This window comes from Python bivittatus, unplaced genomic scaffold, assembly GCF_059951505.1.
Source record: "Python bivittatus isolate LINGU-HERP-01145 unplaced genomic scaffold, Pbiv_v1 ctg000020_np1212, whole genome shotgun sequence".
In the NCBI taxonomy this organism is placed as follows: domain Eukaryota; kingdom Metazoa; phylum Chordata; class Lepidosauria; order Squamata; family Pythonidae; genus Python; species Python bivittatus.
This window is the reverse complement of record NW_028277030.1, coordinates 31,058,324-31,073,077: the sequence shown is the minus strand read 5'-3', so window position 1 is coordinate 31,073,077 and position 14,754 is coordinate 31,058,324. Positions and strand designations below refer to the sequence as shown.

Sequence of the window (14,754 nt, the reverse complement as noted above, 5' to 3'; positions counted from 1 at the left end):
ATAAATACTAGTTTCTAACCTCATGTTGAAATAAATTAGTGCACAGCCTCCAACTAACTAGTGTATAAAATGTAAAAATTAACAATTTTGCAAAGCAATAAAAGAATTGTGCAATAGCAGGAGAATATTTTTGATTAGCAAAAAATTATGGAACTCTGTGTAATAATTTTTTCTTTTGGCTGTACAGGTAAGCACCTTAGATTGGATACGAGCTGAAAAAACCTATAACCTCTGTGAGGTTCTATTTAAAATTCACAAGGTAGGTCTTCTGTAAGTTATGAATAACAAAATATTAATAGAGAAGATTATGTTAATTTTTTTACTGAATAAGACCTAGTCAGAATAAACTTAGTCAATATTAACAATAAATTATTGTGGTTTTCAAATAGCTTCATCATGTTATACAATTGCACAAAACTTTTAATTAGCTATGTCGTTTTATTGTTTTATTGTTTTCTTCTTTCCCTGATAACAAATTGTTGTATTGTTTATTTTTACAAAGGCTGGTCAAAGACCGTAATAAATATATTTGATTTGCAAATATTTTGTAAACCTCTTGCTGGCCTCAGTATAGATTTTAGATTTATAAAGGGAGAAATGAAAGATTAAATTTGTCCTCAGAGTTATTAGCAATTCCTCTTCTAAACTGCTTACATATGAATGCTTCAGAGGCCATTAGTAGACCAGTTAATATTCTTTTTATAGCATTCTTTTAAAATTCTTTTCCATATTGTTTCATGTTTCCTGACTGCTTTCCTATTTTGGCAATGTTAATTTTAAGAACACAGTAAAAGCAAATTCTAACACTGAATATTATTTTGGTGAGTGAAGAAAAATGGAAATAAATTGTTCAGGATTCAGTACTTTGTGTTTTTGACATTTTAATAAATGAACCCTGAATTGTCAGTCTTCATGAATGCATTAACTGAAACATAAAAGCTTCAGTATGCAATTCGAGCCTCTGTTCTGTTAACACTTCAGTATAAATGATAATGAAGCAAACTTAGAGCAAATCAATTAAGTTGGAGTAAATGCAGTTTTCAAGAAAGATTAAAGCTTCTCCATTACAAATTCAAAGACTCCATTTACTCTTTTAAGCTGTTTTCTGTTCTGAATGAGAAGCTGATGCGTCCTCCACAAACTAACATTTGATTATATTCCTTGAGGATCCTGAGGATCCCCAACTGCTCCCCAACCCTTTGTAGGCAGTTGTAGAGGCTCTCTAGTTGTGCAGTTGCTCATTGGCAGTTCAACAATATATATGATAGTCTTCCATTTCTCCACCAGCCATGTATTGTGGGGCACTAAATGTACGGGTATCTGCCCTCCCCATAATTCTCATGCTACTGGTTGTTAGAGGCAAAGTCTCCTTCAAGTATGCTTGACTCCTGGAGTCTTCATAGACAAATTCATAAGTTTTCTAGACAACAGTACAGAAGTGGTTTGGATCGCCTTCTTCTGGAAAACATTTTCACTTCATAGCCTAGCTGAGATCTCTATTAGTCTTGCACCCAACAATTAGCAGCTTCTAATTGAGGCAGGATCAGCCAGGTGATGCCACCTACTAAGTCCATTGATTATTATTCCTTATTAAATTGACATATCTTTAGTACCTTCATTTGAATATTCCATGGCTAATTGGTTCTTCCCCCTGCCCCATGATGCTCTCCCAAAATAAAAATTGAAAATACCTCCATGTACAAATTAGAATGCATCCTGACCCTTAATATTTAGTATTTAGTATTAAAGTAATTCAGAAATATGTATACAGAGATTACAATATATCTGTAGAATAGAAACACTGCAAGATATATTTTCAAGTGTATTCCAGTCACTGAGTAACTTGGGGGAGAAATTATGGCCTGTGGCCATCTAAATTTTGCTGAATGTATAAGTTTGAGTGGCCCCAATATAATCTGCGGTGAGAAATGTTGGAAACTGTAGTTCATTATTAGCAACATTTCAAGGGTAATAGATTCTTCACTGCATCATTACATTACTAGTGTCTTAAAAACAGTGAATGGTAAAAGCCTTATTTCTGAATGAACCTGCATAGGACTCTGCTACTAGGCTTCTCTGCTCATTATCACAGTATTGTTAAGATTAGTTCTGGCAATCTTTATCATTAAGGGTCATCAAGAAAAATGATCAGTCATCTTGTAATATTTCATTCACTTCTATTCATAATTTTTCATAAATCGCCTATTTTTCATCATCCTTAAGGCCTTGGCCTTAAGTTAGGATACATACAGTATGCTTCATGAATATATATGTATTCATTTATTCTGCTTTTCTTTCTTTTGCTAATAAAAGCTCATTCCAATAAGGCTTACTTTTGTTTACTGGGCAAAAGTAAGCTTTTGCTTACAAATGAAGAGGGGCAGAGAGATAATTCTAAATATGAAATTGGAATCTGATAGCAGTTCCATAAATGGAACTTTAAAGAAAGTTTAAAACAGAAATTCCTTTAAAGAAAGTTGTTATCAACTGATTTTCAGTGAAAATGGGACATGGAAGTAGGAACGAACCTCCTTTCTGCCCTGTATTTCCAAAAGCATGTCACCTTAAAATTAAGGAAGTGTGGATACTGGAAATGTGGCTTCAAGTAATTTGGAATTTGATTTGTTCATTTGTTTTGATTTAGAAATCAAAACCAGTGTTTCAAGTTGGATACGATCCTGTCATAACAAATGAAAAGTTCCAAGCAGGGTTTATTTTCAAAAAAGTTTCACATCTACAAGTTATCATAAACTTTGTCTAATTTGGAAAATGTAAGTCTGGGATGTATAAAGTGAAAGATTTCTCCACCAACTTGGCAAGTACCCTATTTAAGAACCTTTTTCTCAGTGCCAAGTCACACACTACCAGAACCTAAGCTAGTGAAATGTAGATTGATTAATATTAACACAAAGAGAGGCATACAATCTCTAAAAAATTATGATATGGTGTCCATCAGTTGTACTGAACTCTGAGATCTAATTTTTCCCATTATATCATTTCATTTACGATATTTGCAATTATTATCTTGAAAATCTTTCCATGTAGGAAATGAAGAGGTAATTACCATAAATATACATAGCACTTGATCTTTGATTTATTTATTCATTTAGAAATGGTACATTATATATCAGCACTGAACAACAGTTCTCTGTGTGTATATACATATGATACTGAGATGAACTAAATTTGTTTTTGCATATTGACATTATTTTAGGCTTTTTCAGATAAGTGGATAGATAGTGTAATTCCACTAATAGTTTTTCGTTAATGGTAAATTTTCTCAGCAATACTGCTTACAAATACCTGATTATGAACATATTTAAACAAAGTTATTTGTAAAGCATAAACCTAATAGTATAAGCTCATAATTAAGAACTTGGTTTGTTTGATTTACATGATTTCATGGAGAAGGTTTCTAAAAAGGATACTTTTTATTAAAATCAATCAGCATGAAGATTTTGTTTGCTCTAAACAACAGTGTCAGTGCAAACACATATGGTTGTAAAAATACCTTCATGTTATTAATATTCTTGCTGTTTGTCATTTTAGTATCATAAATTAGGTGTTCATTCTAATTAAACAGTGTTTATCACATCTGAATTAGCAACATGTTACTATTCGTCCCATTTTAGAAATGGCAAACAGATTTGCTTGTCTTACTTAGCATTGCTTCCATCACATCTGTACTCCATTCATTTCAATTAGACAGTGACGCTCTGCTGAATGTATCTTTGCTTAGACTGAAATCAACTGTTTTATAGTCTTAGTGGTGGTAATTGTGAGCTATTTTACACTCCTTTGGGAATATTTTAAGAGTGCCTTCTATGCTGCTATTAGGTTTTTTTAAAAAAAATAATAGTAGTCTAAAGAGAGAAATGTCATCAACAGTATAAAAAGCATAGTTTAGACATCTCCATATTCTGCAACATATTCAGTGTTTTTTAACTTGTTGGTGCTCATTTTTTCCCATGTTCTAACAGAGAGGCAACTGCTCCTTTCCACCTAACCAGAAAAGGTTCTGGTGAGGAAGACTTCAGTAGCAGCTCCCAGAGACGTGCAGATTTAATGTGGCCCTTGGGCTACGGTTTTCCTTTCCTATTTTAAATAAATACAGTAGAACTCCTAGAACAAGAACATATTGTTGTGTCAAAATCAATATATAGTTTCATTTTTCAATAAAGATTTAAATTCAGGCCTTCCCAAACTATGATATCAATATTGTGTGCACAAAATGAAAATGAGTCATATATTGATTATAAATATATCACGTGGACAGATGTGTATAAGTGTCTAAACTTGGTCTCTGCTGGTGAAATGAGAATAGCCTAGAAGGAAGTCATGTAGACTACATTACATTCTTTTCCTCCTTTTGTCTTCCTCTGCATGCAATGTTACAGCAGCAGGAATTTATTTATTACTCTGATCTGCTTCAATCTAGCCAACATATGGCTTTCTGATGCTGAGTAATAGTCTCCTTTCTTTTTCAGTAATAAGGACAAATCAAATGAATGAAAGCCAGCAGGATCAGGAAGTACTGTATTTCTCTTTTAGCAGATATCTAGGCCCTTCAGATGATAATGGATTATGCTTTCCTATGAATCTTAGCAAGTAATAGATAGATTAGTTCATGTATGACTGCTTACTGGAAATTTCTACTATGGCATAAATGAAAAGGAGCTGTGGGAAGAGAAAGCCACTGTAGCTTCTCCATTTAATAATGCGGAATATGAGCATGATTCGGATGCAGGAAGACTGATACACAAATGTCCCAGACTTATTTCAAAATATTTTCTACAGAATCAAATTATTCTAGTTCTATTTTAGATGAAATATCTTTAAAAATATGTCTTTCAGCTCTGGCTCAATAATGACTGTTGGCTACAAGCAAATTTATATTTGGGTATTCACCAAGACTATGAGCTTGAAGATCAGAGGCCGTATTGTTTCAGTGTTGTGGTTGGACGTGGCAAGAGTCATTACTTCAATGTGGAACTGGGAAGTGAGCTGGCAATATGGGAGAAATCATTTCAAAGAGCAATTTTTTTGGAAGTTCAGAGAACAGGGGTGAGTAATATAAAAAATACACAGCATGAACATCTACCACTTTTATAAGTTTATAATGCATTCTGAATATGTTCCATACAGTATTTTAATGTTGTATGAGCACTGCCTATATGTGTGTATATATGGTGAGAGAGATGCACACACATTCAGACAAAGATTGGATTGTTTAAACTGAGTATGTAATAAGCTGTGATATCATATCACCACTCTTCAAGCTCTCTATAGTCGAGAAAACTGCTATGAATGAATGAATTATCCAATTGGTGCTCTCTTGTTGATATAAGATGTCTGTCAATGGAATGGGAGGTATTTTTCAATTATTTTCCCTTTCCTCTGCCATCTCCTAGAGATTATCAAAGAAACTTCCACTTCTTCCAAGCAGATTTTAGAGTGGGAAGGCTTTGTAGTGGAGGGGAAATTACCTACTGTCTCTGCCTTCTCTGTTCTGCTAAAGAATGCCTTCCTTCAATGGAAGGGCACCAACTGGATATTATCTCTATTTAAAAGGAGGAGGAGGAGGAGGAGGAGGAGGAGGAGGCGATGATCATCATCATCAATAGCACTAATTGTCTTTGGCAATGGAACAGCCTGGATGGATGGATGGATGGATGGATGGATGGATGGATGGATGGATGGATGGATGGATGGATGGATGATGGATGGATGGATGGATGGATGGATGGATGGATGGATGGATGGATGGATTTTAATTGCAGTCCAAAATATTTAAAGTATACATTGTGATAAAATTTGAAGGCATGAATTGGTAGAAATGGGTGAAGTGCCCACCCAAGTCCACTGCTCAAAACCTTGAAGTTGTCTCATCTCTCAGTAATTTGGCATGGCCAGCAAGGCCCTTTCCCAATCTTCTGAGCATCTGGCAAAATTGAATTCTGTGCATTCTTGTATGTGTCAATAGTGTAGCTGCTCTGAGCCTTTAAGATACACAGCTGCCTTCTTGCTTTATGCAAAGGAATGGGCATGCCCTCCAAACATTTTTTAAAAACTATGTGCAAGCATGCAGAAGTGAAAAAATAAATTTGAAACACAAATATTAAGAACATAAGTAAAACAATACTGAGAGTCAGTCTGATGTAGTGGTCAAGGCACCAGCCTAGAAACCAGGAGACTCTGAGTTCTAGCTCTGCCTGAGGCACGAAGCCAGCTGGGTGACCTTGGGCCAGTCACTCTCCCTCAGCCCCGGGAAAGAGGCAATGGCAACTCACTTCTGAAATCTTGCCAAGAAAACTTCAGGGACTTGCCCAGTCGCCAGGAGTCAACACTGACTCAAAGGCACACACACACACACACAAAAGGTAAAATAATAACTGGGCTCAAAGAACAATTTATTTCAATGTTCTTTTTCTGGCAGTGGCTATCATCAGATATGGATGTAGTTCTATAAAAATATTCCTTTATAAAACTCAGCTTTTTTGTGGCAAACAAAACCTGCAACTCATTAATTAAGCCTAATAAGTTCATTGTGATTCTGTGGGTCAACGTAACAATATTATTTCACAAATTTACTGTATTTCAGTCTGGCATTCTTCATACAGGGTAGTTGAAATTTATGGCACCTTCTTAATCTGAATTCCCGTAGAAAATACTGTGGTGACAAAAATCTATCCATAACAGTCTTGACTAATGTATTTTTCCTCTAACTTCACTGGCACTTCCCTGCAGTCTATTTCAGAATGCTGTTGTTGATCTCATTTTCATGGCTTGTACTAATCAGGTTCTTTTAAATGCCTGTGCATTTAGAATACATCAGGTGTTAAATTATATGCCTCTGCTGATGTTTTCCACTATTGTATATTACTACACTATCACCTAGTAGTGCCACAAACTATAAAGTAGTCTCCAAAAATAAAAAAAACTATACACACACACAAACACACAAAAACATTCATAATTATTTTTGAAATGTTATTGATATATTCTGAGAAAAAAATGTCATTATTATTTTTCTCAGTTTTCAACATTACTATTATTATTAGCCAAAAGACCGAATAGCAAAATACAGATATAATTAAAAGTCTGCCATATGATAAAACAGTTTAACAGGTAAAATAAATTGATAAATATTACATAAAACATTTATTAATAAAGTCCTTGTTTTAATAGCCATAGTAAAACTCACAACACAATAAAACATGATCCGTAGTTTCAAGGTCAATACCATTACAGGGACAAAATCTTTGAGACATGTGAACCTTTTGAAATCTATTGTATAACATATTTGATGGCAACACAAAAGCTATTCTATATTTACGTAAATGTAAACTGCTAAACTATATAGGGAACAGAAAAGTGTAGTTGTAAGCGCTTCTAAAGCTCCATGGAACTTAGGCTTTTCCTGTTAATTCCTGCCCTGAATTGTCCAATAACCTCTGTGTAATACAAGATTTAAGATGTGATTTTTGCATTAAAAACTTGTATTGCTGCAGGGACAAATCTCTCCTCCCACACTCCTTTGAATAAAAGTATCAAAGTAAAACTATCATAGTAGCTTTTGCTTTCAAAGGGATGGCCTTACAGTGACATTGCCAGGACAGAGCATGATTGAATAAAAGCCGAGTTCACTAAGATTCTTGACTTTATCATGTGATCTTGAATTTTCCTGCTATACCTTTTGAATTTTTTTAATCAAAAACCAAAAATTTAGCTTTATCATACTTGATTTGTACTTGATTTTCTTGCCAATACTGAATTAGTGCCTCAAGTTGCTGTTTCAGTCTAATATGTGAAAAAAGAATAGCATCATCTGGAAATAACAAAGCACAAATTTTCCTTTTGTTTGAGAAGAAAAAAATTGCCATCACTGTTTTCCTCAGTTTTCAATACAGTATATATTACATGTATGCTGAAAAAATACCATTTGCAGACACAGTGTTTGTGGTATCAGGTTGAGTGTGGGGCCCAGGAGAGCATGATAAGCTTTGGCTAGCAATGAAATTGGGAGTGCAGGAAATTGGGTGGGACAATTTTTCCACTTACAGAAGTTACTTTCGATATGACATAACACTAAGGAACACAAAACTAAAGGTTTTTTTTCTTAATAAATATTTTTTATCATCAGTTTGGATGCAGTACTCTACTGTGATACATTTTACACACAATGCTTTGGATTCAACTCCTCTCCACAAGCTGAAATTGCCATTTGAAGGTGGTTTACAAATGACTTTGAGCAAATTATGATATGCAGTTTGTCCCAAGATTTTGGGAAATGTTCAGACACTCAGTACAAGAAACCATTCTTATGACCCCCCCCTTTTTTTTTAATTTGGTAACATGCAAGACAAGTGTTATTTTCAGCAGTGCAGATTTATTTCAGTCAAGTAGCATTCATACTAAAGGGTCTAACCAACCATCTATGCTGGTTTCTCCCCTCTTTTTCTCCTGCCATCCTTCAGATTTTGTGATAAGTGGGGAGTGATTTATCTTGAAAGCATTTCAAAGTTAACTATTTCACTACTTGTAATACAGGTAGTCTAAATCTGTATCTATATATCTGTATAACTGTCAGTTATTTCTAAACCCTCTCTAACTCTCCCTTAGAGTTAAGCAATGGGATTAATTATGCTTGGCTGGTGTCAACAATTAAAAGCTTAGAATCATAAGGTTTAAATGGGCTGGAGACCAATCTCCTAATGAAAGTCAAATTGAAATCATCAGATAGGATCCCACTTATAGATGATCTAATTCAGCATTCATTCTCTGTCCAGTATTGACTACTAGATGGTCATTTGAGATCAGATCTTTATAGGGAAGTCAAGCACACCCTTGTTTTTTGACTAACACATAATAATTACAATTAAACTGCCTTTGCATATTTAGCTATCACATACTCTGTGATTTGTCAAAATTGTTTTGGCCATGTCAGTTAATCATCATCACCATATCATACAGCGCTGAATTCTGCATAAACTGACATCCTGTTTTATCTTTGTCAAAATGTTGATGCATGTAATTTTAAATTCATAATGGTTAAGGCACAGCAAATGATAAATCCAGGCAATGTTACATATTTTGCTTTTTTGGGAAAAGATATTTAAACTGTCTCCCTGGGAAAACAAAAGAAAATAAAACTGTATAATAGGTTCTGTAAATTTGATGAGATATGAATAGCAGTTAAATAAGACTAGATTTATGGGGTCATTAAAAGATAATTATCTGTTTGTTCCTAGAAGAACGACTTTAATTACACAATTAAGGTTTAGATTGTTTTCATTATGCGTAGGAGCACATTACAAATTCAGGTTTCTCAGTCATTTCTTTCTACATTATAAAATCCAGTTTGCTTCCAGTCTAATTTTAGAAGTCCATAGTACTATGAGTTACATAGATGTATTGCACATCTTATGTGTCAAAATTAAGCTTGTTTATTTGTTTGGTAATTTGAAATTTACTTGGATTTTTCATCAGTTACAAGACCGATAATATGTTAGAACATATAGTGAGAATGTATGCAACATGAAACATTTCCACTACACTGAAATGGAAAATATAAAGGGCATTTTCTACTAATATCTAGAATATAACATGTATGAATAACATGTGTAATCAAAGTGTGTCAAAATATATTAATTATTTATGATTATGTGCCATCAAGTCAGTGTCAAGTCTTAGCAGCCACATAGATTTTCCTTCAGGATGATCTATCCCCAATCAAGTCCTTCAGGTCTTCCAATAGTATACCCTTCGCCACTGTAATCAAGACCTTGTTGCTGGTCATTCCCTTTTCCTCTTTCCTTCCACCTTTCCCAGCATTACACACTTCTCCAGAGAGCTAGGTCTTCACATAATGTGTCCAAAAACTTTGACAATTTCAGCATTTGTGCCTCAAGTAAGAACTCTGGATTGATTTGTTCTGTGATTCATTTGTCTATTTTCTTGGCTATCCATGGTGCTCTCAGGAGTCTTCTCCAACACCAAAGTTCAAAAGCATCAGTATTCTTTCTATCCTCCTTGTTCAAAGTCCAGCTTTCGCTTCCATAGAAAGTCACAGGGAGGACCATTGCCTACATGATTCTTATGTTTGTAAGTAGATACATTCTAGCATCTGAGTATCTTTTTCAAGGCCTTCATTGCTACACTACAAAGTACTAGTCTGCAGTGTGTTTCATGACTGCTGGTTCCTTTATTGTTGATAGCTGATCCTAAAAGGCAGAAGCTATCTACCACTGCAGTATCTTCATTGTCAAATTTAAGGTTGATTGTATACCTGTTGTCATTAGTTTGGTCTTCTTTATATGTAACCATAGCCCATGTTTTCATTATACGCCTTTCATTATCAGAGCTTGCAAATCATTTGCATTTTCAGCTATCAGAACAATGTCATTAGCACAGTGCAGGTTATTGAATTTTCCTCCTCTAACTTTAAACTCATCTTCTTTAATTGGTACTTACTATTCACTTTAAATCAGCTGGGGAAATGGCATGTGATTTACTTCTGGCAGCACCAAAATAGAGGTGGTGTGACTTTCTTGGTCCTACTTGCTCTCAACAGCAATTGATACCATTGATTATGGTATGTTTTGAACCATGTCCAAAAGTTAGGAGTAGGTGGCACTGTGCCCCATCAGTTCTCCTCCTTTCTCCCATATCTATTCCACTGAGTGTTAGTTGTAGGAAAGATCAAGCTTGAAACCTTACTTTGTGAGGCCCCTCAGGACTTAGAACTCTCTCTACTGCTGTTTAACACCTACACAAGGCCCTTGGGGGAGGTCATCTGGTAGCTTGGGTCACGCATCAATCAATGTAACTGAAGTTGGAGGGTGGGAAAAAGGGACAGGAACTTTCCAGACATGCACACACAGTCTATTTACACTGATAATTAATATACAGTGGCCTTAGCTTAACAAATTGTAGATATACAGTCCCGTACAAACAATTTCAAATGGAGTTTTTTTATAGTGTCTTACCTGTTTCACTCAGTCCCTCACTCACTCACGCAGATTCTTTCTGTGCTTTCACTTTAGGGCTTGCTGCCATTCTAGGGAGGAGAATGGAAAGAAAGAAAAATAATTCTTTTCTTGGCTTCTTGGATTCCAGCACCTTTGTCAAGCTATCTTCACTGACATCTGGTCTGTTCTTCAAAAACTACAGTTCATTAAGCAGATCTCTCTTTTGGGTCCTGCTTGTTCCCACTGGGCGTCCAACTGCAGACTCCTTCTTCTTGATACACACAGTTTTTGTCAGTCCATGCTATATAAAAACAACTCCAGGCAATAATCTCCTCCTCCATTACTTGATGCTTCTGTGCTTTTATATGTTTACAGCTATAAGGCAGATGTACCTGCATCCAGGTGTTTTAATTAAGCACAAAGCTTCTTGATGTCTATACAACACTGAGCCTGGGTTTGGTCCACAAGGGAAAAAATCTTTAACCTTGAGACTACTGCATAATCCCAAGTCTATCAGGATACATCTTGAACCTGGTCTGAACAGGTAATGCTGTCAGAATCCTTTCCTGAATCCTGGAGGTTCTTGGGTCAGAATGGAGAGGCACAATAACCTTGCAAGGCTGAGTGGCTATGGATACAAGGATAATTCATTTCCAGAGAATCTCCAATACTAGTTCTCAGCTTGATTGAGTTATCCCAGATGGAACATGTGTATAATTTGGAGGTCTTCCTGGTCTCCTGGCTCTTATTTGATGAGCAAGTTCAGCTGTGGCCAGGAGGACCTTTGTATAGATAAATCTGGCACACCAATTGCACTCATTTCTGAATTTGTATATCCTTCTCATAGTTACTCATGCCTTGGTCACCTTATTTGGACTATTGCAACATGCTCTACATACCTCCACTTAGAAGATCCAGCTGGTCCAGAATGCAGCAGCACAAGTAATTATGGATGTATCTTTGTTCACACATGTGACACCACTACTTAGTGAGCTGCATTAGTTTTCTGTTGGCTTCCATGTGCAATTTAAGGTGCTGGTTGCCACCTATAAAGGTCTTCATAGCTTGGGCCCTGGATACTTACAGGACCATCTTTTTATTACTTTTTTTGCTCATCAGCCTGCTCCAGGTCCCATCAGCTAAGCAATTTCATCCTTCAAGATCCCAAAGACATGCCTTCTGTGTGGCTGCCTCTGCCTTTTAGGATAGCATTCCCCCTGAGATTTGTATGGCCCCAATTCTGACAGTCATCAAGACCTGGGTTTTTCAGAAAGCCCTGAGGCAGAGTGACTTGCAATCCACGTGGTGTATACTGTTTTTATTGTCATTTCCCTGATGTGGGTGGTTTATGTTTTACTTAATTTGTTGACTAGATTTTTAACAAGTGAAGAAGAACTCAAGAGCCTCTTGATGAGGATGAAAGAGGAGAGTGCGAAAGCTGGCTTGAAACTCAACATTAAAAAAACTAAGATCATGGCATCTGGACCCATCAATTCCTGGCAAATAGAAGGGGTAGAAATGGAAACAGTAACAGACTTCATTTATTTGCACTCCAAGATCACCGCAGATGGAGACTGCAGCCATGAAATTAAAAGATGCTTGCTCCTTGGGAGGAAAGCTATGGAAAACCTAGATAGCATATTAAAAAGCAGAGACATCACCTTGCCGACAAAGATCTGCATAGTCAAAGCTATGGTTTTTCCAGTAGTAATGTATGGCTGTGAGAGCTGGACCATAAAGAAGATTGAGTGCTGAAGAATTGATGCCTTTGAACTGTGGTGCTGGAAAAGACTCTTAAGAGTCCCCTGGACTGCTAGGAGGTCAAACCAGTCAATCTTAAAGGAAATCAACCCTGATTGCTCATTGGAAGGATTGATAATGAAGCTCAAGCTCAGATACTTTGGTCACCTAATGCAAAGAGAGGACTCTTTGGAAAAGACCCTGATGCTGGGAAAGATTGAAGACAAAAGGAGGAGAGGATGGCAGAGGATGAGATGGTTAGATAGCATCACTGAAGCAATGAGCATGAAACTGAGCAAACTCAGGGAGGCAGTGAAGGACAGGAAGGCCTGGCACTATATGGTTCATGGGGTCACGAAGAGTCGAACATGACTTAACGACTGAACAACTACAACAAGATTTATAACATAATAATGTTTTCAAGTCAGTCTTAATTCCTGGCAACCAGCTGGACAAGTCCATGCAGTTTTCTTGGCCACATTTTCAGAAATGATTTTGTCTTTTTCCTGGGGCTAAGAGATAACGTGACTGGCCCAAAGTTATGTGGCTTGAATGTCTAAGGCAGGATGAGAACTCACAGTTCCATGGCTTCTAGTCCAGTGCCTTTAACCATTACATCAAACAACCTTTCCTGGCTAGATTTGGCCTGTTTTAAATAGTTCTTCTATCTTTGTACACCACCTAGTTTTTTCAGTGATTGAGGCAGCTAATACATTGAATAAATAAATAAATAAATAAATAAATAAATAAATAAATGCCTCTACAGTCTCCAGCTGTGTATTCTGATGTAGGGAGAAGTCAAGGAATGTTAATGCATCAGACAGCTTTTTACAGGAAGCTGCTGCTATATAAATCTGAATAAATAAATCCCAAAAGGAATAATGAGCAGTGACAAGGACCCACTCCCTGTCTCTTTTTCTGCTTCATTGCAATGAGACGCTCACGTGTAATTCCAGTTCTGAACACAGGAACCCACAGTAGCTAAATGCTGTTTTTTGCACTGTATGAGAGTGACCTTTTGTAAAACTTGTTAAATCTGGTGTGTTGCTGCCCCTAATCTGTGTTTATGTATAGGAGGCAAAATTTCACACTATGAGGCAAGTGGGAGGATCTACATACAGTAATTAGAAAAAGTAGTTGTAAATGTATCTGTGCCCCAAAAGGCAATAAGGTACGTTGCTACTTTGGGGCTGAAATTACCACATAAAGAAACAGCCAGAGTAATAATAAAAGACATGCAATAGGAGAAAAAAAAACCTCAATATACTCCAATTCTTATCCATATTTTATTTAGACTACCAATGCTTGGTTTATGGCTGCATATTGCTAATCATATTCATGATTCTTCCAGAGGAAAACCCTAAATAAATACACAGGATACCTGCTTGAGCCATGTTTGTTTTAGAAAGCTACATGAATCAACTCAAATAAGAACAGAAAAAGGATTTGAAAGGGATTTGTCTTGTGATCAAGTAGGCATACTTATAGGGCTGCTTTTCATAGTTCTAGGAACAAGGCTTTGTATCAGATTAGGGCTACTCTGTCCAGGCTGCCAAAATCAACATGGCAGCAAGGGAAGAGTTTTCCATATCTGCTTGTTGCCATCTGTTGCTCATTCCGAGTTTTACTACCCAAATATGATAGCCCTACAGTTTATTACTCACAAGCTTCAGTGAAAAAGATTGGGGAAATCAAGCAATTTCTGGAAGCAAACCAACTGGTTCTCGAGGACCAATGAACGACCTTGGGAAGGATGTGCAAACTGAAGGAATTCTGTTTCACTTTAGATCGGTTCTGTCTTGTCTTCTACTTCCGGCTTCAAATTTTATACGCGTTGTAATTATTTTTAAAAACGGTTAGATTCAGTTGTTTATTTTCCTTCCGCAAAATCCATGTAGAGAGGCAGGTGTACGCACTAAAGTAGCACAGTTTTACTGAGTATATTATGGCAACCAATTGTTAGAGAGGTGACAGCATGCGAATAGGTTTCAGGGAGTAACTGCTTTGCTTCAATAATATTCAACAATACATATATTTTTAAATT

The 14,754-nt window shown here is 36.2% G+C and overlaps 1 protein-coding gene across 1 annotated transcript in view; it reads left to right on the top strand.

Moving 5' to 3' along the window:
- SNTG2 (syntrophin gamma 2) overlaps positions 1–14,754 on the top strand; it is a 170,384-nt gene that overhangs the window by 144,887 nt on the left and 10,743 nt on the right. The window contains exons 13-14 of the mRNA XM_088150145.1: positions 188–259; positions 4,855–5,064. Of these exons, the coding sequence (XP_088006271.1) occupies positions 188–259; positions 4,855–5,064 (282 nt within the window). The remainder of the gene's footprint in view (positions 1–187; positions 260–4,854; positions 5,065–14,754) is intronic.